We start from the raw sequence: 23673 nt of genomic DNA, 5'->3' as shown, positions 1-23673 counted from the left end.
TCATGCTCCTACAACAGTTCATTGGACTGCAGCCAAACGTATAGTTAGATATATCAAAAACACTCTAAGCACGGGTCTTACTTTCAGCAAGTCTTCATCAACTCTAGTCAGTGCCTTTTCTGACTCTGACTGGGCAGGATGTTTGGATGATAGACGATCTACAGGTGGGTTTGCAATCTTTTTTGGACCCAACCTTATATCTTGGTGTGCAAAGAAACAAGCTACAGTATCCAGATCCAGTATAGAAGCAAAATATAAAGCATTAGCAAATGCAACTGCAGAGATTATATGGGTTCAGTCTCTACTCAAAGAGCTTGGTATAAGACGAATCCCAGCACCATGTTTGTGGTGTGACAATCTTGGTGCCACGTATCTTTCTGCCAATCCAGTTTTTCGTGCCAGAACAAAACATATTGAGATCGATTTCCATTTTGTCAGAGAACGTGTTGCTAACAAATAGTTGGAAATTCGGTTTGTCCACTCAAAGGATCAGCTTGCAGATGGCTTCACCAAAGCATTACCTACACGGAGCTTTGAAAAGTTTAAGCGTAATCTCAACTTGTCCAAGTTGTGATTAAGGGAGGGTGTTAAACATCATGTATCATGTCACATTGGCTCATGTCACGTTAGGCTTCGGCAGGAGGTTAGCTAGGAGATAGTTAGGATTCTCTCTCAACCGCATGTAACCTATCTCTATCTCTTATCCTTTCCTTGCTTTCCAAGATGTAATCTCTCCAACTACTTGTATGCATATCCAGGTATAAGCCCCTGCCTATATTAACATGAAGGCGCACCCCCAACAGGGTACCACGCTTCATGCATATCGCACATGGTCGTTGGTGGTCACCGAGGGCCTGTAAAATGCAGGGCTCTTAGAGTAGGTGTTCAAATAAATAAATTAGTGTTTTTGAAGCATTGATGCTTATTTGTATAGGGTAATTAGGCGTCTCCTCTATAGAAATAGACACCACTGCTTCAGAAAAACCCACTTTATTTTTCTAAGCACCTATCTAAGCATCTAGCTGGAAGGCTTAATATTCAGATAGGAGTATGTGCATTACTTTGGCTATATGGAACTCCAGATATGACATGGTTTTTAACAGACAAACTCATATAATTTTTTTGCAAGTTATCTACAGGGCCACTGATTGGATCCGTATATGGTCGTTACTCACTCCTGCAGAAGCCAGTGAACCTTTGGTTACCGGGTTTGCCGAATGGAAGATGGTAGCTCATGATATCTACAACTGGTTTGGGTAGCGGTCCAGTAATAGGATAGGTATTTAGTCATCTCGTCTAACTTTCGTCGGTTGTCGCACATTTTAATTTATTATTACTTTTTCTTCAGCTCTGAGCAAGCTTGTAATGGATCACAGACTTTTTGGATACTTTGCTTAATAAAGGGGCTGCATGCATCACTCTGATGCAGAGGTCGGGGGTAATCCTCCTTTTCTAAAAAAAGCTCAAAGGCTTAACAACATCTACAACAACAGCCGGACCTGTCAAATCCAACCCCTATTTGTCCGGTCACCCATCATTTTTCCTTTGTAAATCAAACTATTTCATATTGGATAGCTCAAATCCTTATATAGCACGCCAAATAAAATCTATGTACTACGTAAATAACCTAGATAGCCTACACTACTCATCGTCGTCGAAGATGTCAACAACCTCCGTGCCGACAGTGCCGGACGGCCCTGCCTCCTGGTGGATGGCCGACTGCTGCATCTTCGGCTCTTCGGCGCCGTCTAGCTCGGTGAACATTCCCTCGATCTATGCATCCTGCTGATTGAGGAAGCGGCGAACATCTCGTCGACGTCTGCATGTTTTTTCTTTTCTAGAAAATCCATATCTATGAAGGTCCAAAAGTCCTGAGGATTTAATATGATTTTTTCGTGAGCCAAGATTTCAGAAAATTGGATGCACACCCCACTAGGTTTTTTTTTGAGCGCTTTCATACACTTAAACTCTAGTGCATCTATTGCATAACAATCCCTACTCATCGCACTAATATCGATTGTAAGGCTTGTCAATTGCCCAATGGTCAGCTACCTTGGTGTGAGTGTTTCTTAGTTTTTGTCTTCTTATAAAACATCCATCATCATTCTATTTGCCATTAAGCGTGAAGACCAAGACCTGTGACCTGTGCATTAAGCACAGTGTTGAGTACTTGAAAAGGGAGAGTCATGGATTTGTTTAGTTGACCGAGGCCTAGGTTGTGTTATGATAAGGTGCTTGAATATGATTAAGCCTTGAGCAATTGAAACCATGAATTTGATACATATGAGTATTGATTGGTATTACGAAGACATTGAGCCATGAAAAGCAAGAGTAGTTTTATTCGCATATTTTGATGTTACTTGGTTGTTATCAATTATAGATTATTGCTTTTAATCACTTTTGCTCCGAGTTGATACAATATTACATCGTTCAATCAAGATTGTACTAGGTAGCATTCCACATCAAAAATTATCTTTGATTTATCACCTACAAACTCGAGGATGAGTAGGGATTAAGCTTAGGGATGTTGATACGTCTCAAACGTATCTATAATTTTTGATTGTTTCATGTTATTATAATATCACTTTTTAATACTTTTTATAGCATTTTATATTATTTTTCTGGACTAACCTATTAATTCAGTGCCCACAACCAGTTGTGTTTCTTTTGCATATATTTGGTTTTCAAGAGAATCCATATCTACGAAGGTCAAAATACCCTGAAGATTTAATTCGTTTTTTTTTCATGATTCGAAGATTCCAAAAAGTGTTGGGACCTGCCAGGGGCCCAGCTAGGGGCCCCATGCGGCCAGGTGGCGCGGCCTAGTGTGGATCCACGTGGGGTAGCTGCGTGCCCCTGACCACCGCTTCTGTCCATTCTTCTGTCAATAAATTTCATATTTTGTGAAACCCTCCGACCTAATTTTCTTCGATTTTTTCCGCCGCCGCAAGTTTCTATTCCGAGGAGAGATGCCACTAGTGAACCTATGGCCCGAGGGTCTATCTTCTTATACTTAAAACTGTACAAAAAATATTATTTGTGTAACTAGCAAGACAAGAAACTTGACAACCTTCTTGACGTGTTGGGGACAAATTTGTTCTGTGCTTTGTGTGTAAGTACTAGTGACTTTGTTTGTTGGAAGAACTTCTGGTTCGATAAACCTTGGTTCTCTACTGATTGAAATACTTATTGCTATGTTAGTTCACCCTTATACTTGGGAGTTACCCAAGCACCCCTACAAGAGAGCAAGCACTCATGCATGACAATTAGATCGCAAGATGGACTCATTGAAGACGACATAAAGATAAATGATCGATTGATAGTATGTCTTACAATAGTTGCCGAATGCGATACACCGGTTATAAGTATGACTGCGAAGATGATGGTAGCAATAGCTATGAGATGAGATGGGAAATGACGACGGCTAGGGTTGAAAGATTGGTTATGGTTCTTCGTTTCGCGAATGGTGCTCTATCTGTTGATATTCTAGAGTCGACCCCTTAACATATATAAGTTGGTCAGGTGGACCATCTGGTGCTGACGGCAGTTGGTATGAGCGGGTGCGCTCGGACCATGCGCCATCTTGCGCTCTGTTGAGTCTGGTGCCCCTCCAATTGACTTGCCTCATCCACCAAACTTCGTATTTCCATGTATGTGATGACATCCTTTTATGTGTAGGCCCTTTTCCCATGGGAACACATTAAACAAAAAGGTTTTGCAATCTCTCTCATTCATTTATCATTAGTGGCAGTATCAAAGTGGTTATCTCAGAAATTCTGAGATTATCCAGTTTAAACAACAGTGTGATGAGCGCAAAAATGTCACCTAAAATATCACTCATGAAAGCCGAATCTAGTTACTATGGTTTAGCAAAACAAATTTGAAGGCTCTGCTTGAGGACAATCTGGTGCTTGGCTACGATTCGATAGCAAGTTGTTCTTGACTCAGGCAGCGCTCCTCTGTCCCTGTCGGCATGGTATTTGACAGGGCACACCAGCTATTGTTGCGTCTGGTGGTCTTGCATCTTCTTCGACGGGTTGGTTCAATGTTGGTGGTTGGTGTGCTAGTAAGGCTAATCTCCGTGAGTCTCTGGTGCATGTGGTGCTGTTGTCGAGGAACCGGGGTACCGGATCTTGGTCTAGCTCGCTTGGTCTGCCTGCATCCTACCTAGAGGCTCGTCAAGGTGGGGGCGGGGTTCCTGGGCGAAGGCTTTGGCTGATGGGGTCCAATACAAGTGGCCAAGGCTTCCATGGGCTCTTTTTTCCTTTTTGGAGGCGTTGTTGTTCACCCTTATATTGGACCATGGTTTGCTAGATCTTGGTGTTTGGGGAGACATTGTTGTGGTGCGATGGAGATGCGTCGGACGACAGCTCGGGTGGTCTGAGGCTCCTCACAAGAGGCTCGCGAGGTGTTGGGTCTTAGGGCTTTGGGCGTAACCTTTGGCCGACAAGGGTCGATATCAGTGGCGAAGGCATCCATGGGCGTCTTTCTCCTCAAAGTCCTTGAAGAGCGCACCTTGACACTACATTATTGTTGCATCGAGCTATGTTTGGGTGGCTGCTGGCCGAATCCCCTCTCATGGGGTTCGGTGAGGCGGTGAATTGTGGAGGCGCTTGGTGGTCGAGTGTAGCTTGCCTTGTGTTCATTGCTGGGTTTTTGCATGGTTGCCCTCTAATCAACCATGCCATTGTGTGGTTTTTGTCTTGTTTTCCTTATAAACAGGGTCAATTCTATTTTTTCTTAATAATGCTGTAGTGGCCTCTGAGGAGGTTTTGTTGAAAAAAAGAACACCCTACGTCGCAGCGTTGACGGTATACCGATCGTTGACACATGGCAACGTGATATTGTTCGGCCAAGCTGACGCAGATGAAGGCGTGATGGCCTTCCTTGGGTGGCCTTTTTCTCTCAAGTGTCAGCAATGTTTGATCGCTGTAATTAAACTGGTTCTTTTGAATTACAGCACTAGGAACAAAAACGAGAATTCAGAGCCAGAGACATGTTTATTATACTCTACGAAATGCCCTGCTCTCTCTCAGATCTTGTTACTGTTGTGTCAAACCACAGGAGATGTGTTCGCTGTTCAGTTCCTCCAATTATACGCGCTCCCCATCGTCCATACTCAACTGTGCTTCGGCCGGAGACAACAGTAAGCTACAGCAAGACACGTCCCCTGAACCTGCACCTGCACCATGGGATTCACTCGTCCAGCCACCCGTGTCCCAACAGCAGACTTGTGCAAATTATTGGTGACATCAAGGGGGAATGTACTTATGTGGCATCTACAGCAAAATGCCTGACAGTCCGTTACATGTAGTAACACTATTTCAGCACAGCACGCAGCAGAGTCATTATGCCCCTGTCTGCTACAGCTAGGTCCATGGGAGAATTCTTCCTCTCCATGTAAATTATTTTTGTTCTGGAGGAAACAGGGGATCCACAGGACAAGTGGTGGTGCTAATTCAGGTTCACTCAGTTAGTAGAATGCTGACGGTGCGTCTGGAATTGTAAGGCTTCTGCCCTTTTATTTGGATACAAGTATTACAAATTTACAAATACTAGTAGTACTACTATGTAACCTTGTACCACAAGCACAAGGGTCACCCCTGTAGGTGAACGTTGCACAAGGCAAAGGCCATCCCTGACCCTGAGCCCAATTATTACCACGTATGCAACTGCACCAGGATTCTAACTTCTAAGATATACCATATGCCTGCGACGGTATCTACAGATTCAGTACTGGGAAGACCAATCTGCAGCGCTGCCAACACGGGGAATGCCGGCGGTATCTTTCTTGGCCTGTTCATCGACCGCGTAAGTTGTGCCGCATACCTCCCCTTTGCTGTCGACCCTCGGCACCGGCTTCACCTCGTTCAGGGGATGCTCGTAGCTCTGCAAACCCCCGGAAGTCGTGAAGAAGAAACCTGACAAGGGAAACATCGGATGCCGGTGATCAGAGGGCGTGAAAAGAATATCAGAGATGCTTGTGACGATTGCTTGCTTGATTGCGATCTAAGCGTACCTTTGGGGAATGGTGCGAAGGATTTTCCACAAGCGTTCTTCACAGCTTCATCGTCGTCGGACACTACAAGATGACCCCCTGAATCAACTCCCCAGTAAAATGGGACGCCGCCATCAGCATCCTATAAGAAGATGGACATCCAATATCAATTAATTTCTTTGCAGTAATAAGCAAGGAGTAATTTGTGTCGTCTGTCACATTGATGTGAAATGCTGAAATGCAGAACGTTAGACAGGCAACATGAAGATTAGTTCAGAAATAACGGAGGGAATTGGTAGCATCTAGTCAGATGTTGAGGATGTACTGTTGAGATGCCATTTTGCTGAACTATGAACTAAAATCGTCTGTCCGGACATACTTTGAGTTTGAGTACTAGATGTCACATGCTGAATATATTGTATAAACGAGCCCCAATGTTCAGTAAAAATTTGGACCAAACTGGGACAGACATCTAACACAACTGTTGAAACCACCACAGGCAACTCACTCTGCATAAAAAATTGTAACTAGCAACGACAGATAAGTGACAGTATATAAGAGCTGACATGTCAAAATCTTCAAACTGAAACATGCGATGTACTGCGGTAACTGCGTTGGAAGGATCGCGACAGCAAAATGTAAATCCAAACAATCACTTACAGCAGCCATGAAGACCGAGCTGGTTGAGCGATCATATAGCACAAACGCGAATTTGCCATTGAGGTCTCTCACGACCTGGTCTGCAGGGTAAGGTCCCCTGTCCCTCAGGGTTCTGTAGGCCTCAATGACGAGGTTGATCTCAGTGGCAGTTTTGCTCAACCCGTACTGCTGCTTCAGCACAGCCATGTTCTCGATCGCGCCCTGGAACAAGCAGAATATGTCGTCGACGACGCCGAACAACCTGCCAACGTAAATGATTCAGTAGAAGAAAAGATACAGAAAGAAATTAGCTGAGCCCATGGCGACAGTAACACCATGAGTCCTCACGGTAGAGGAACAATATTTGTGCGAGATCATGCACGGGCATCTCCATGCTTGCAGGGTGACGCAGACGCACGGCACGGGGGAAACGAAATCAACGGAGAATTCCGTGACCGCACCTGGGGAGGAAGGGGCTCTGGCCGTGGGAAGAGTAGGCCATGGCGCCGCCGCCGCCGAAGTCGACGGTGACCGCGCCGGGGCGGGACTCCCGGAACCGGGCCGCGAGCCCGTCAGCGCCGTGGCCGGACTCGCCCGGCTGCCGCAGCCCCTCCGGGCTCGGCGCCACCGCGCTGTCGAACACCGCGAGCATCTCGAGCCGGAGCCGGAGCCGAAGCCTCGTTCGTCCTCCGCGCGCGGGCGTGGGTGTGGTGGGAGCGTCGTGTCGTACTACGGCTTTTGCGGTCGCGATCCTTCTAGCGCGATCGGTGTTGTGTCCCGGGACGGCGAGGTGCTGTCTTATACTGCGGCGGCGGCGGTACGTGGCCGTTGCCGTACGGGAGGATGGGTCGGTCGAGGGTGAGTGCGCGGGAATGCCGCCGAAGGGTCGAGACGGATCGGCTGCGGCGCCAGAGCTACTTTCCGCCTTTTTTAGAGCTACTTTTCGCCTAATAGCCTAGCCTTTGGCGCGGGCGGTCGTGGGTCGGCCCGTTAAACCGTATACTGCGTTTTGATCGGTGTTTTGTTTTCTAAATACTGTTTTTTTTTTTCAGTGTTGGTTTCCAACGGTTTTCTGTGTCGGCTTTCAATGGTTTTTTTTGGTATCTAGCTTTTCTTATTTTTAACAATTTTTTCAGAAAATGTCAATTTTTTACATACACATTTTATGTCCAATTTTTTATATACGAAACATCTTTCATGCATGTCTAATTTTTTTCTAATACATGATTAACATATTTTTCAAATAGGCCCTAATGTTTTTTTCAAATACGCATTGAACATTGCTTTGAATGATAAAGAATATTTTAGCAACTACATGAACATTTTTTTACACTATTCATTTTTTTAACTGCACAAACACATTTTTTTAAGATAACACGTGCATTTTTTGAATGGTACTATCCTATTTTTAACTGCATGAACTTTCTTTTACATAAAACAAACTTTATTTTTAATTGTCACATACATTTCTTTGAAACACAAGAACATTTTTTAAACATCAAGAACAAAGTTTTTGAATGTTATCAACATTTTTTAAAAGTTGCGTGAGCAATTCTTTTTTAGCAGTGTGTTACATTTTTTTAGCGTTTGCTAGAGATCCAGCCCATTTCGAAGGGGGTGGGGGGCTGGGGCGAGGAAACCTATGCACCCTGCAGCAAGCGAGGTATAGGCGCTCCCCAGCACCGGGAACTATGCCAACCCAAAGCGACATGCGTCAAGACAAATACGACCTGCCCCTTCGTTCTGGTTTATTAGACCCCTCATATTTTGAGCCAAAGTTTGATCATGCATGCACGTAGTTAGTGGCGCATAAGGATGACAATTTTACCCACGGGTACGGGTACCCGTGGGTACCGTACCCGTATGGGCAGGGTATAGGCACGCTTTTATACCCATGGGCAGTACCCATACCCTACCCGTTAAGTAATGGGTAGGGTACGAGTATAATCTTGTACCCACGGGTATACCCATACCCTGCCCGCTTGTGAACTAATGTTAAGTTGTCGTCAATTAATCATTAATTTTTCATGTGACTTTTCTACTCCTATTGACTTATGAGTATCTTGTACTCATCTACCTGTTATTGAGCTAAGATAATTGTTTTTTGTCAAATGTGCTATCAATGAGTGTAAAAATGTGAACAACTTGTGTGCTATTTGTTCTACCCGTTGGGCATCCAACGGGTACGGGTACCCGTCGGGTATGGGTATGGGTAAAGTTTCATACCCATGGATACGGGTATGGGTAGAATTTTGTACCCACTGACTATACGGGTATGGGTACGGTATTGCTCTACCCTGCCCATACCCTACCCATTGCCATCCTTAGTGGCGGAGCTTAGGCCAAATCTTTGGAGGGGCAATGGGCTAAGGAGGGGAAAAACTATGAGGTTTAGCCTGTTTTTATTGAACACACGGCACAAAAACTAACGAGTAATAGATGATTTTTTTCTTGGGCTGGGGGCCACCGCCCAGGTTGGCCCCCATGAAGCTCCGCCACTGCACATTGTAAAATATGAGTTATATGTAGCAAAAAAATATCATTGAAAACTTCATTCAAAAATGAACCCAACAATATAATTTTTCATGACATACCACTTAATTTTTGTAAATCAAATCTACGATCAAGATTTGACCTAAAATATAAGGGAGCCTAATAAACAAAGGAGTACCTTTTTTCATTTATCTGCTAAAGAATTCACCTATTTTCCTTGGAGGGGTGCTAAGGAATCCACCTTGATGAAAGGAAAAAAGCTCATTAAATATCTAAGTTTAAAGGGTTTACGTTCACCATCCAAATCATGATTTCCTACCCCCAAGGTTAAAATTAAATGCACTTCCTCTCTGAAAATGCTATCTTATCATTTATTACCTCCGTTAGGAAATAAGTAGTGTAGTTTTATTCGTTTCGAGCAACTAAGTGGCTAAAATCTATACAGCACAAATAAAAACTTCGGAGCCACCATTCCGGTTTCAACCCGGCATGGAGGTCATGCACCCACCAACCGCGGAACTTCAAGGCAACACAACACATTGCAATGTGATGAAGGGTTGGTCTCCAAGGGGAAAGCAACAAGTACATTTTCGCCGACCACTCTGGACCAGCCTAAAATTTGGGTTTCTACCAAGAGATCACAAGAACTAAATGCCCCGCCCCGGGGGAGGGGGCGTAGGGCCTCCACAACGACACCTCCAAGGTCACCATTTGTCGTCGGCATCAATCGAGGTTGGTGTTGCTTAAGCTCATCAACCCCATCTTTCCTCGCAGCCTGCACAATCGACCACCATTGTTAGTTGTCCTGCTAACATTGCTCGAGCCACAATAGCCATGCACACCATTCAATCTACCGCCATCGTCGACCAAGTACGTACCACCATACGACACAACGACACATGTGCCATGACACCTCACTTCAAGAAGGTCAATGTGCTACATGCCTAGGTATGTGCATTAGGCCCCAAAGGCACTCACTCCGCACAACTCGAGGGCACGCCCTCGACTCTGAAAGTATATATCGCCCTAGCCTCCACAACAGCCATAATAGCACATGACCACTACCTTTGCTATGCACTCCCATGTATAGATCGAGTCACTAGTATAAGGCCAGAGATACAACGGGATTTTATGCTCTAGATTTGGATTTTACTCTCTCTCTCTCTCTCTCTCTCTCTCTCTCTCCTTCGACAACCTCTCCTCACCACTCTGCTCTCTATATGTATCCTTCCTCCTCTATGTCCGCCTTCCATTCCTCAGCATATGCGGTCTTCTTCAAGGCCTGGTCCAAATATCGGTTGCATCATGAGGCCTTGGGCCTTCTGCCTGAGCCGGACCACCACATAACAGCCTTTTACATCGAGAACATCACCCTAGCCAGCAAGCAACAAACACCAGCAGCACCCTGCGCGGCTTCCTTGACGATCACCGGAAGTAGCTGCCTTCGTGTGACAACTTCCAAGTACACCATCATCGTCAGCATTGACCGATGTAAAGTGTTAGCCTTTGATTTGAAGCTCACCAAGCCCATTTTCATCACAACCTGCCCAGCCGACCACCATTTGTAGCCTTCCATCCTTACAATAGTGTGGGCGGCGACGATAACGACCGACAGGTGGTCCAAATTGGTGTTCCTTCACAGCGCCAGCTGGTATATTTCTCTGGCGATGTTCGCCCTCGAATCAGGTGTTTTCCTGTTACCGGCACGTGTGACCGACTGTTTGGTTGTTCTTAGTATGCTCACACTTCAGTTGCGGTGAGGGTGTCCTCGCGGGTTGTAAATGGCGGAGTCGGAAGCGCTTGCTCGGGGAGAAGTGACCACGGTGATGATGTCTGCTACCTCCCTCCTCGTGGGCGTGCGTAATGTTTTTGTTGTGCGTCATGTCATCATGTTTGTTTGGGTTTTCGTCCAATTTTTCATAATTGAATGGAAACTCTTTAATTAATGAATTAAGCCCCAAGAAACCGGCAAGAGTTTCGGTTTTAAAAGAAAATTAGCAAGATGCCCGTGCATTGCATGGAACATCAAGATGCATTTTTTACAAAACACCTGTTGTGATTGACCCATGCAGGAGTAATCCCATGTGTGAAAACTAATGATATCTCGAGAATTTCATTAAAAAAAAGGTATCTCGAATGTTCACCTGGAGACATGGCAGTTGCAAACGCCTGCGACGCAGTTATAGTATGTGTGTAAGGGTGGAGGTTTTGTCAAATAAACGAGAGAGGTGCAGGTATCCTTTTGAAAAATTGCCATAATTTATTTTCTATCCATCAGAAAAAATCTGAACCGGCAAGTTTGACTAGCTATATAACCCTTGAAATCATCATGATTAGGTGAGCAGATTAAGGTGGTGTTTGGTTCTTTAGTCCTAGGACTTTTTCTAGTCCCAACTAAAAAATCGATAGTCCCTAAAAAGTCCCTTCCTGTTTGTTTCCAGAGACTAAAAAGTCCCTAGTCCCTTCCTAGAGATTATTAAATGACCATGTTGCCCTTAGTATATAGAAAAATAACAATCAAACAACACCATGGGGTGGCGGGCCAATGGATGCATGAAGAGGCATTGTTGGAAAAGTCCCAAAAAGTCTCAAAAAGACTCTCCTTGAGAGTCTTCTTCATTTAGTCCCAAATACCTAGTTTAGTCCCTAAAAAGTCCCTCTCGTTTGGTAAAAAAGTCTCTAAGAGGGACTTTTTTAGTCCCTACACAAAAAAAGTCCCCGGAAACAAACAACCCCTAAGTCATTGTTTCAAGTCCATCTGTGGACGCTCGAAGCTTGGGTACAAAGTTTTGCGGCCTCGACGCAGTCGTTTCCTTCAGTCTCGTCGCGTCGCTTGATACGGCTACTTTTTTTTGGAAATGGAGGCGTACCCCTGGCCTTTGCATCATAATGATGCATGCAGCCATCTTATTAAAAGTTCATAAAATAGTACAAAGTCATCAAAGTATTACAGCTCGCAAATGGAGCGAGAATAAAAAAATCAAAGTTCATGCCGACAATCACAACCGGAATGGCGAAAAGAAGGATAAGCTCCCTAGACTCCTATCCTGTTATGCGACCGCCATCCGAACCGGTTGAATAAAGCCCGTGCTACTATCTCCCACTGATTGCACCCAGTAACCAAAGGCTCCCTGGATTCCATAGGAGTGAGTAAGGACCACGTACGGATCCAAGCAGTAGCTCTGAAGATGACCTTGGGTATACGGCTACTGCTACGCACCTAATGAACCTGTAACGATCTTCCCACTTTTGTGGCGCTTCAATGAAAGTTTTTCGGCTGGCCTTTGCCGTTGCATCTAAACTTGATGAAAAAAGGGTTTTCTCTGTTTTATATATAAAGCAATCATCACTTACATTTAAGCAACTGATACAAACGCACGCCACACACATAAGGTTAGATACAAGGATGCCGAACATCGACACATCACCATAATGACTACTAAGGCCCCGTTCGGAAGTCCGCTGGCTTCTCCAAGAGCCAGCTTCTCGTGGCGCCCAACGAGGGTTCGGCAGCAGCGAAACGTTTTCTCTCGCTACAACAGCTCTTCGAAAGGGCAGTATCGATGTAATTAGCGAGAGAAAACGGTTCGGCTAGCACTTTGGAAGGGCACTCTCACGTAATAACGACCAACTCCTACGCCTCGTTTCCGCGAAGCTGCGCGACAGCTGCTTCAGAAAATTGCACTGCGTCGTTCGGTTTCTCCAGGAGCTGGCTTCTAGGAGCCGTCGCGTTCGGCCAGCTTCTCGCCTGCTTCTGGAGAAGCACGGAGGCGGAGGACTTCCGAACGGGCCCTAAGCACCTACAAGATGTGCAAAAAAGAACCGCTTAGAGCCGACCGAGACTACCACCAAGATGACCGATCGTCCGAGCAGAAGTGCGACGGACCACGCCGGACCGAGGGCTCGACGATGCCTCCAATAAGGACATGACCACAGAATGTCGCCAACGTTCAATCCGAAGGTCAAGTTTTCACCCAGAGCTAGATGGAAGGAGTGGGAGCACCACGACGGAGCCAGTAAGGAGGAACACGACATCCGCGGATGCCATCACCGTCGGCCAGTGCACGGACTGGGCAAGTGTGTACCCCGGTGTTTCATCCCCTCTGTCGCAACCCCGCTCCGCGAACCACCCGCAGCCATGCCGCCAGAGCGGCCATGGTTGCTTGCCTGCATCCGAGCCGCACAGTCCGCCTACGACCAACGCGCCTCCCACCTCCAGGACCGCCGCCCTGGCACCAGACCACCCTAAAAAGCACCAAAGGACACGCTTTGACCAGATCCACACCCCCAACTGCCTCCAGAACCGCCGACAGTCACCCAGCCTCGAGAAGAACCGCGACCCAACGCCGACTGGGGGAAGAGGGAGGGGAAGGAGTGGCACATGGCCAAGACCGGCACCCCTGTGCCGAAAACGAGGCGCACGACGGTGCACACGTCCCTCCTACAAGCCTCCTCCCGAAACCACATGTTTCGGCCCGAAGCCAAAGGTACGGACCAGCCGGATAGCACCGACTGTCGCCCTGATGCCGAAGAGGGATGGCAGATCCGCCGCCGCTGCAGCCATGGGAGACCACCAGGGAGGTCCTCCCGCGCCGAGCGCCGTCGTTCAGCCGCAAGGGGTCGACTGGACGGGGCCGCCCACCTCCACCGCTGTCGCGCCCCCTCGGAGCGCCGCCACGCCCGGCATCTTGCGTCGCGTCCCGGCACGCGAGACCTGGCCTGCGCCACACCCCCTCGCGCGAGGAGACGAAGGGGCCTCGCCGCCGCCGGTGACGGCCGGAGCTGAAGTTGGACCTGCTACGCCTAATTTGCGGATAACGAGTCCAAGAACAGATGAATCGAACAGAGATTCAACGCAGTACAATGACATTACTTATTCAACCTGGCATCAAAATTTAAAAGTATGATGCAATAACGTGCATCATCTTGCAGGTCAAGTGGTAATCAAGCTAATTAAGAGTAAACAAAAAAATCAGGGCAGAACTTGCGTTGCGGGTGTAGTTAAGTCACATAGGCCATTTGAACTGGCCAGCCGCCCGGTTTTCTATGTTACTAGATCGGGACCGCGCCTTGGCGCGAGGGTGCCGGTCCCAACGATATGGTCAAGCAGATAATGATCATTTAGTAAGAAGCATGATATTATCTAGTTCAACATCGTCATGAAATTATAAACACTCAGTTAGTTCATTAGACCACAAAAGCTAATAACTACAACATTAAGTTCAATACTAAGAGCACGAACACGAGAGAGGAAGTACTAATAGCGGGAACATAATAAGAAAGCAAAAGCCAGGCATACTGACGGTAGAGGCGGTCAAACTACAAAGCAATAGCTATTAGGCATACTAATTAGTAGCTCTGTTCAACTGCCTTGTCGGTCAACTTCATAGATGCGCTTAGATGATCAACCGCGTGGCCTTGGTGTGAAAGCAACTGGCGCAAGCACATCATGCTCTTGTGCCTGAGACCGTCTTTTTATTTGAATAATCTCAGCCCATGTGGGAAACTAAAGCATCATGGCACGAACTTCAGATGATGTCGTGTACTCAAAGATGACTTGAATTCGATGGTTCTACAAAACAGATAAAAATAAATATCATTATTCTATGGATAAGTAAGGAAAAGGGAACAAATAACAAACATCTACTTCGGATTAGCTAGTGTTAATAAACCATTAAAGATTACTGAGTGTACAAAAAATGATGTGCGGTCAGACTATCGATACTCTTTAGCCTATATAACCTAGGTGTACGTCATCCCTTTCTCTACAAAGTACAATTTAGCGGTCCTTTATTGTTATTGTTGAATCAAGAAAGCAATGAAATGATAAATGGATACATTTAACTTACACGAAAGGCCACCAGATATCTCAAAGAAAAGATTGCTGATGTAAACATGTCTATGCCAACCTGTGGATATTTATATGAGTAGATGTCACTAATTTCAAACATTAATATCTGGTATAGGGGAAATTCATGTAGGTAGTAAAAATGTGGTGGCGGAACTGAATTATACAATAAATGCATATGCATATATGAAACACAATCTCTGTCTGTTGTCCAAATATATGAAATCTGCTTATAATCTTGATCCAGAGCAGCCAGTAGGTCTCTAAGCTGCTTTTTTTAAAAGGAAGATAACCAAAAAACTAATAATGATTGTAGCTACATATTTAATCTGTGAAGTGATACACATAGCCAAAGGCCCTTGAAGACCACATGGCTAAGGAGCATGTCAATATCAGCTTTTATCACTAGTAGAAAACAGGGCTTTGGTTCGGCCAGAAAAGAGCATTAATCCCGGTTGCATTACGAACCGGGACTAATGTGAGCATTAGTCCCGGTTCGAGCGGCTAGGGCACCGTACATGCATTAGTCCCGGTTCAAATGGGACCTTTAGTCCCGGTTGGTGCCACGAACCGGGAAAAAAGGGTGCGATGCCCATTAGTACCGGTTCGTGGCACCAACCGGTACTAAAGGTTAGACCTTTAGTCCCGGTTCGAGCCACCAACCGGTACTAATGGGGTTTGAGGCATTAGTACCGGTTCATGGCACGAACCGGTACTAAAGGTCCCATTTTCAAACTCTACCCCCCCCCCCCCCCCCCCCCCGATCGCCTTTTCAGTTTTGTAAAAAGCAAAAGAAAATTATAAAAACTTCAAAAATTAAAATCCTTCCAGATGTAGTTATGTTACTACATGTACTAGTTAGGAAAATTTAAAAACTTAAATTTGGACATGTTTTGCAAAAAGTGTAGGGAAAATGTAAAACGGCTATAAATTTTGCGTACGATGTCAGAAAAAAACGTATAATATATCAAAATGTTCAGCACGAAAATCCGCATCCGATTTTGACCGCCTTCGGCATGTTTGCAAATTTTTAGAATCCTCAAATTCTAAAAGGAAAAAAAGTTATGCTCAAATTTCTGTTTTTTTGAATTTTTGTTAAATCTGGTCAAACTATGGTCAAACTACTTATTCAAGAAGTATTAGTGTTACTAAATAATTATTCAAGAATATTAGTGTTACTAAATAATTGTTTTAGTTTTTTTGAATTTTGGTCAAATCTGGTCAAACAATGATCAAACTAATTATTCAAGAAATATTAGTGTTACTAAATAATTATTTCAGTATTTGTTGAATTTTGGTCAAATCTGGTCAAACTGTGGTCAAACTATGGTCAAACTACTTATTCAAGAAATATTAGTGTTGCTAAATAATTATTGTTTTTTTAGAACAATAGTTTCAAACTCAAACAGTGAAATGTGTGACTTCATGCTCAAGCTAAATTCCTGGGGGTTAATAGGATTGACATCTTACTATTGTCAGGAAAACAACAAGTGCAGACTTGGAAACGAGGGAGAATAGAACCCGGAAGTTAAGCGTGCTCAGGCTGGAGTAGTGAGAGGATGGGTGACCGTCCGGAAAGTTAGATGATTTGAAATGATGAGGGGTGATTAGAGATTAGAGGTTAAATTGAGCAGTGATGAGGGGTGATTAGAGATTAGAGGTTAAAATAATTCAAAAATTTTAAAATCATAAAAAATTTCAAAAAAATCATAAAATTTCCTACCTCCAGGCAACGGCCACGTGGAGGGCCTTTAGTCCCGGTTCGTGTAAGAACCGGGACTAAAGGGGGGAGGCTTTAGTAACGACCCTTTAGTCCCCGTTCCAGAACCGGGACTAAAGGTCCTTATGAACCGGGACTAAAGGCCCTATTTCTACTAGTGTATGCAAGTAGAAGCAGCACACTTCATTCACACTGCACTATGATAGCAGTATGTATACATTGTGTAGATATCATTACTGAAGTATAGTGATAAGAAAAGAAACATGATTACTGCACATTATTTATTCCTAATTTATTATATTTGAAGCCCCACAGAAAAAATAAATAAGTTGTAAAGATCACCATGTATGTTGACATGTTCACTATATCTTGAACTATAGTCAGTTCATAATTTAACAGCATTATCTCAGGGGCTTGAACTAAGAAAAAAAATGAAGAACCAAATATTAACTACATGGGCGGGTTCACAACATATATATAGCAGCAACTCTTATAGATCCTTCCTAATACAGACAATAGAAATATTTTGGAGAGGGTATTGAAGATAAATTAAATTTATTTGGTTCCTAGCCATTTATGTGGGGTTACATGATGTATTCAACGGCCATGATAATAGTGCAAGGAATTTAAGGATACATAGCTATACATGGAATTTAAGGATAAAGAGTTACTTGTCTGCTGAGTGGGTTCAGAGCGACGAACGTGAATGGTGTCAAGGAGGTCAATAGTCACACTGCCAGATCACTGCAGTTCCGTTGCTCGACACCATAATCGATGGTGGCGTCCTCTACTGGTTTGATTCAAACTATCAATGGTATGCCTCATTCCCTGTACAAACATCTAGGGATAAATTCATCTACAGGGTCAAAACAGATGCTGGATTAACACGTATTCAGAACCTGGAACCAAGGAAATTTTTGCGCAACTATGGAGTAAGCAAATTGAATGTATATCATAATGCGTTTTGTCGCTTGCATGATATCTGCAACTGAGTTGAATGTATATCATATTGCGCAGCATGCCATGTACAGTTAAATGTATATCATAATGCGTTTCAAGCCAACGCATCAAAAGAACAGTGCATTGAATGCCATCTACAACAAATAGTTAGAAATTAATCACCAGGAAAAGAATAATCAGGAGAGGACAAAGCAACCTCGAAAAGAAAAACTACCAACAGATATATGAAAGAGAGACAGATTACATGCAATTAGCATGATGCGGGTAGTGTATGGATATACGCCCCCTCTCCCTACATGAAATCATTTATTATTCGAGCGAAAGCACTATTCCAAGAAGAAGAAATCGACTATCTCGTTTTATGATTATACCAAAAGGATATGCATAGACGAAGGCAGCTGAACCCAAAACAAACAAAAAAGGCACCACACTGCAAAATATAAGACCATGATGGTACACATATATCTCAAAAGGCCCCAGCAGAGGCATACCCCTAAGGGTAAAGATATTCTGTGTTTCAATAGTACATTCTACAACTTTATCTTCAGTAAGTATTTTTAGCAATTCTCTTAATGCACATGAGACAGAACATCATATAGTTGTCCATGAGTAAACATATGAACTGCTAGCTTTTTGGATAATAAAAAATCAGCAGGCCACAATTCAGAAGAGTGAACTGGGAGGACTATTGCAAGTGCTATATCGGAATCCTACATCCAAGAAGAATAGTGGGCACCAAGATTATTGGAAGAACACGTCAGCAATGAAAAAGATACTAAAAGGATTTATAATATCACTTGGTCGCTGTCTATATGGTTGTATCGTAGTTCTGGTTACCTTGCTAACATTTAAAATAAAAAGTGTGTAGTAGATAACCCACTAATCATGCATAAGACATAAACTGCTCAATAAATAGAGGTATGAAATACTTAGACCAACACCCGAATTGCTTCAGAGTCATAAGGGATGATACATTATGTATGTGCCTGATATCTGAATCTTAGAATAGCAAGTAGACTTCCTTTTATCTATTTGGAGTGCCAAAACAGTAGGAATTTGTTAATTGGAAATCATATGAAGTTACATCATGAAATTTATTATAAGCATTCTTTCTTGCAGAAGCGGGTGGCAAAACGTAATGGAATACCAATTTCAAACCCAGTAAGGTGCCAAAACAGTAGTAAATGAGTAAGAACAGTAGCCCTCTATTCTAGCCAAATTAGGGAGCTCACTGATGCATGGTGTTGCACTTCTACAAACAGTACCCAGATTTGATAAGCTTGCAGAGTACACTTTCTGCAGAAAAAGTGAAGGGATCAATCTTATTATTATTTCTTCTACATATAATAAAATAATACACAAAACTACATGAAAGTTAAACTGATGCAATAAAAAACTTTGAGCTCGGAACTTAAGCCCTGGATCAACTAATCTAGCATGGTAGCTTATTCTTCTTAATGAAAGCACATATATTTAAGAACTGCTAGTTAATCACAACTCCAACTAATTTTGCAAACCAAACCATGAATGGGAGCAAGCATCACCTTTGTAGAGAGAGTGGCACAAGGGAGCTCTGCTTCTCATGACGAAGTGCAGAATTGAGGAACTGATCGTTTGGTTCAGAACCCTCTCTTACTATTTACGTCAAAGCAAATAGAGAAATGAAATGCAGCTATTATTAAGTTCCCCACCAACCACAATGCTATAATTGGAGAGCCGCAACCTCAGATCTCCCAATAACCAGCAGATGTACATCATTGCTCTGCCATCCAGCTGTGAATGGTGCCAACATGCCATGCCCCTTAAACCTGGAAAGGCCATGCTTTCAAAGTCAGTTGTGGCTTCTAAATATCTCGAATGAAAACCTGCATATGCCCGAGTGCATAACAGAGTAAAATTATGTGATAAATCCATAGATATAATATAATAATAAATTAATAATAGTAAAAGAAGATCATGTATACCCATTTTCGTCAGTTGAGTTAGTCTGAGAAGACGATGCTGAACTGAAATATCTGACTGATGCATCTGATAAACTCTCTGCATGCCCTTGTAAGCTCCCTGCGCTGGTTAAATATTTCACTAATTTGCTTGCCTGTGAAAGTGCAAATTAAGGAAAATGGAATAAATGACCACACACGAGCTGCTAGTCTTCGGCAATGGCAAAACTTGGCAGGTAAGATGTGAAATCTGAACGGCAGAAAGAAAATCTCACCATTGGATGTCTTTTGTCATGTTTTTCGACAGGTTTAAGATCACCAATTCACCATGGATGCATGTCTGTCAGGTCATTAGGAGTGCGACCAGCAGTAAACTAACGTCAAAGGAAGAAGCCTGAACAATACAAAACAGAAATTGAAATGTACTACATCTTCCGAAAGGATGACTAACACCAAAGCACATATTCAATCTGTATCCGCTCTTAAATATAAAATAACAACTAAAAGACACAAGAACTTAACAGAACAATCAACAATTAAATATCTGGTTGTCATATAATTACAAACTGGAAGCTGAGAACGACAGGAAAATAAATCTAATACCTAAGAACAACACTTTGATTTCACTGAACTGCAACCACGATATGCACAGATCCTCCCTTTATTTTATAAGCAGTCGTGTGATCTGTTTAACCCTTAAGTCAAATGGCCAAAGCAGGGATTAATAAAAATAGACTAACAAATAGATCATTTAATTACTCTAGCCAGATCCGAGCACCTACTGGACCCATCCATAACAAGCTATCTAGATCTATGCGCTCCAGTAGAGAGAAAAAAATGCAACGAATGGGTAAAGAAGAAGCTCACCAACCAGAAGCATGAACGATGCAGTCACTTGAAGCAGCAACACATGACAGGACGACCGAAACGGTGAAGGAACAGAAGAAACGACGACAGCAACAAACCTACATCAAAAAAAGAATCAGAAAACAGGAGAACCAAACAAAACAGTTGACAATAAAACACGAATTCCTCATATATAATTAGAAACTGGAAGCTAGGAGCTGCCAGGATAACCAAATTAATCTGGTACCCAAGAATAACATCTTGATCCACAAGACTATAACCACAACAAGCATAGACCTTCTGTGCTCTTTTTCTAATCAACCATGTGACCTATCCATTCATGTGATTACATTGCTAAGCAAGGACCAAATTAATCTAGCACTTGAGGACAACACTCTAATACAAACAACTGCAACCACAACAGGCATAGACCACCCATGTTCTTAACCAACCATGCAACCTCCCTGACCGCCAAGGCAAACAATTAAGAAAGGACCAATGAAAACAAATCAACAATGACACCATCTAAGAATCCAACAACAGAAGCCCACGAATAACCTGTTCCCCCACATCTCTTTTGCAAGGCCGAATCGATTACAAACAAATCCAACCCCTGAAAATAGTACATTGATTCCAATAACGTCAGAACCACACCCACAGCAACATAGATTGTCTTCTATTTCCCCAACCAACTTGTCAGATGTCCAACCCCGAAGATAAACGGACCAGGAAGAGCATGGGCTAACCAATCCATTCAGCCAGACAATTTCCAAGAACAGATCCCATGCACAATCCATCTCATCACCTTCACCTAACAAGCTCCAATCAAGCACCTAAGAATGGCTCCTAAACCCACTGAACAGCAACCACGAAAGTCACAATCCGTAAAATTAACCAGGCATGTGATTCATGCAACTAATTCTTAAGACAAAGAACTAAAGCAGGGACTAACCCGAATGGCAACAAATCTGCGTCATATTCTAACCTAATGTAATCCAACAATTAATCCTCAAGAGAAACACCTAAATCTGGGACTAACCCAAACCAATAGTCAGACCAGTGAAATATCTTAAACCAACAGAATCCAACTACAGCAGTCCACGCCAAACCCATAAGCACCAGACAAATACAGAAAGGCAACAAAAACTGACACAAATCTATGCATGCGGCCGAGCCTCCGGCAAAGCAACAAAAAACCGAGGGACCCAAGCAGATCCCCTAATTTCACCAAAGGAAACCGACCACATCCAGGCTCGAGTAGCTAATGCATCCAAAAAAATTGCCGCATCCGACTAGCCAACACGTCCAAAAAACTACTGGAGCCCCACATAAGCGTCAGACAAAGAGGACTGGAAAGGAGGAGGAGAAAAGGGGTTGACCTGCAGAACCAATTCACCCCCTGTCGCTGCCGTCATTGGTGATGGCCGCTGCTGCCATCCGAGGCTAGGGGTCGCTGCCGGACGCGTGCGTGCACGTGTGTACCAAAAGCAGCAGCAACATGAGGGGAGGGGAGGGGCCAAAAACAACAGCAGCATGAGGGGAGGGGAGGGGCCAAGAGCACCTTGACCAGCAGCAGCAATGCTAGGGTTAGGGTTGGAGTAGGGGGAAGGGCGGCGTCTCGAGCAGGCCATGGCGGGAGCACACTCAGAGGACGAGGTCGGACGATGGCGCCCGCGGATCTGCGAGCCCTTGGCCGTCGCCGAACCTGCTCGCTCTACTTCTTCTCTTCCCTTCCCTTCTGATGACGGGAGGGGGAGGTTGCGGGCGGCGTGGCACGAGGGAGACGAGGAGAGAGGTCACCGCGGCGTGGTCTGAGGGGCGTCGGTGGCAGCGATGTGAGCGGGGCGGCGACGATGCGGGCGGGGCGGCGAGGACTGAGGGAGGGAGAGGGAGGGGAGAGGGCGGGGCGAGCAGGGGCTGGGACGCGGGAGGACGAGGGAGGGGACGCGAGTGCAGGGTGGGGAGCGGCTAGGTCATCTCCACGCGAGTGGTCAACTTTTATACACCTGTAGGCAAAATGACGAAAATGCCCTCAGCGGGGCAACGAATTTACACGCGGTGGCAGGAACGAGAGGTAACTATTCATTGCAATAGTGTCATCGGTTCGATCCAGCGGCTGAGATCAATCCGGGGCGAGATCGGACGGTCCAAATCACATCAAGCCACCCGATCCAACGGCTAGGAATCCAAATCGCTGAGAGAGCTCATGTTCTCCCTAGATACTTATATCAGGATGTGGTCACGCACGACGCATATGAGGTTGGTGGGGTTGGTAATTTTGTAGAAAAGACCTTACTGTTTTCCCCTATTGCAAATTGACCCCTCAAAGCCTAGATTGGCCTCCAGGCACCGGCTGGTTCCAGTCATCTGTGGCGGCACAGAGACAGGAACAACATCACGAACTCGTCAGGATCCGCGACTCGCCAACAATTTTCCTCCCATGCTGAAGACACCGGAGGAGCCCCCAGCGACGCACGCGTGCGTCACGGAACCCAACTCACCGGTGGAGACAGGGGACCGTGACCAGGAACCCGAGCGAGAACAAAGTTCAGGAGCATACTCACCACCACAACAGGCTGCAATTCAGTGTAAGTTAGCGGATGATTTTGGTCTTGATCGACAGTTAAGAGATTTTGTCGTAGCAATGGCATGTGTTTTCATTGCGGAGATAAGTATAGCAAGGAGCATCATATGTAAGAAGCTGATGCAATTACTCACAATTCAGGTGTGCGAATATGGTGAAGTGTTAACTGAAGATGCAGCGCGGGCTCTTGAATTATTAACTGAACCGGTTGCAGCAGAGTGTTTTCAGTTATCCTTACATGCACTGTCTGGTGCTGAATCTGGTGAAACAATCAAACTGCAAACATTAGGTGGGGGTCAGATCATGCTCACACTAATCGACTCCGGTAGTAGCCAGTTCGAGACGGTGTTCCAGTGACTTTGAAGGGCATTTGTGCACTTGAACAAGTGGCACTTCAGATCATATCCATGGAACGACTGAATCAGACTAATTGGCAATGCCATCGGGGTAATGACCATTGTCAATTTCACTACAGAGGCATCACCAACAACGTCACCAATTACCATCCCAGAACTGACTCAACTTCTGACATAGTTCAGTGACGTATTTGAACAACCCAATAGTCTGCCTCCTGATTGGGCGTATGACTATGCCCATGCTAATAAACGAGGGATCTCTTATCTTTAAAAAGAGAAAGTAGAAAGC

General features: G+C 44.5%; 1 protein-coding gene across 1 annotated transcript; it reads right to left on the bottom strand.

Moving 5' to 3' along the window:
- Nucleotides 1-5497: 5497 nt before the first annotated feature.
- On the bottom strand, nt 5498-7407 carry LOC109772542 (stem-specific protein TSJT1). The gene is made up of 4 exons (XM_020331219.4): nt 7099-7407; nt 6659-6899; nt 6020-6140; nt 5498-5921 (listed from the first exon to the last, which is right to left on the bottom strand). Exons 1-4 carry the CDS (start codon nt 7287-7289, stop codon nt 5731-5733), a joined length of 744 nt encoding a protein of 247 aa, XP_020186808.1. The 5' UTR covers nt 7290-7407; the 3' UTR covers nt 5498-5730.
- Nucleotides 7408-23673: the final 16266 nt, after the last annotated feature.

Source organism: Aegilops tauschii, chromosome 5 (genome assembly GCF_002575655.3).
Source record: "Aegilops tauschii subsp. strangulata cultivar AL8/78 chromosome 5, Aet v6.0, whole genome shotgun sequence".
Taxonomy (NCBI): Eukaryota; Viridiplantae; Streptophyta; class Magnoliopsida; order Poales; family Poaceae; genus Aegilops; species Aegilops tauschii.
The sequence above is the reverse complement of the archived record's forward strand: the minus strand, read 5'-3'. Positions and strand labels throughout refer to the sequence as shown.

What these genes read in the sequence shown, in the direction of transcription:
- LOC109772542 (XM_020331219.4), bottom strand. Translation starts at nt 7,289, where the DNA reads ATGCTCGCGGTGTTCGACAGCGCGGTGGCGCCGAGCCCGGAGGGGCTG. An exon ending in CAGAGCCCCTTCCTCCCCAG is followed by an intron (nt 6,900 to 7,098) that starts GTGCGGTCACGG and finishes TTACGTTGGCAG; the next exon opens with GTTGTTCGGCGTCGTCGACG. An exon ending in GCTCGGTCTTCATGGCTGCT is followed by an intron (nt 6,141 to 6,658) that starts GTAAGTGATTGT and finishes ATCTTCTTATAG; the next exon opens with GATGCTGATGGCGGCGTCCC.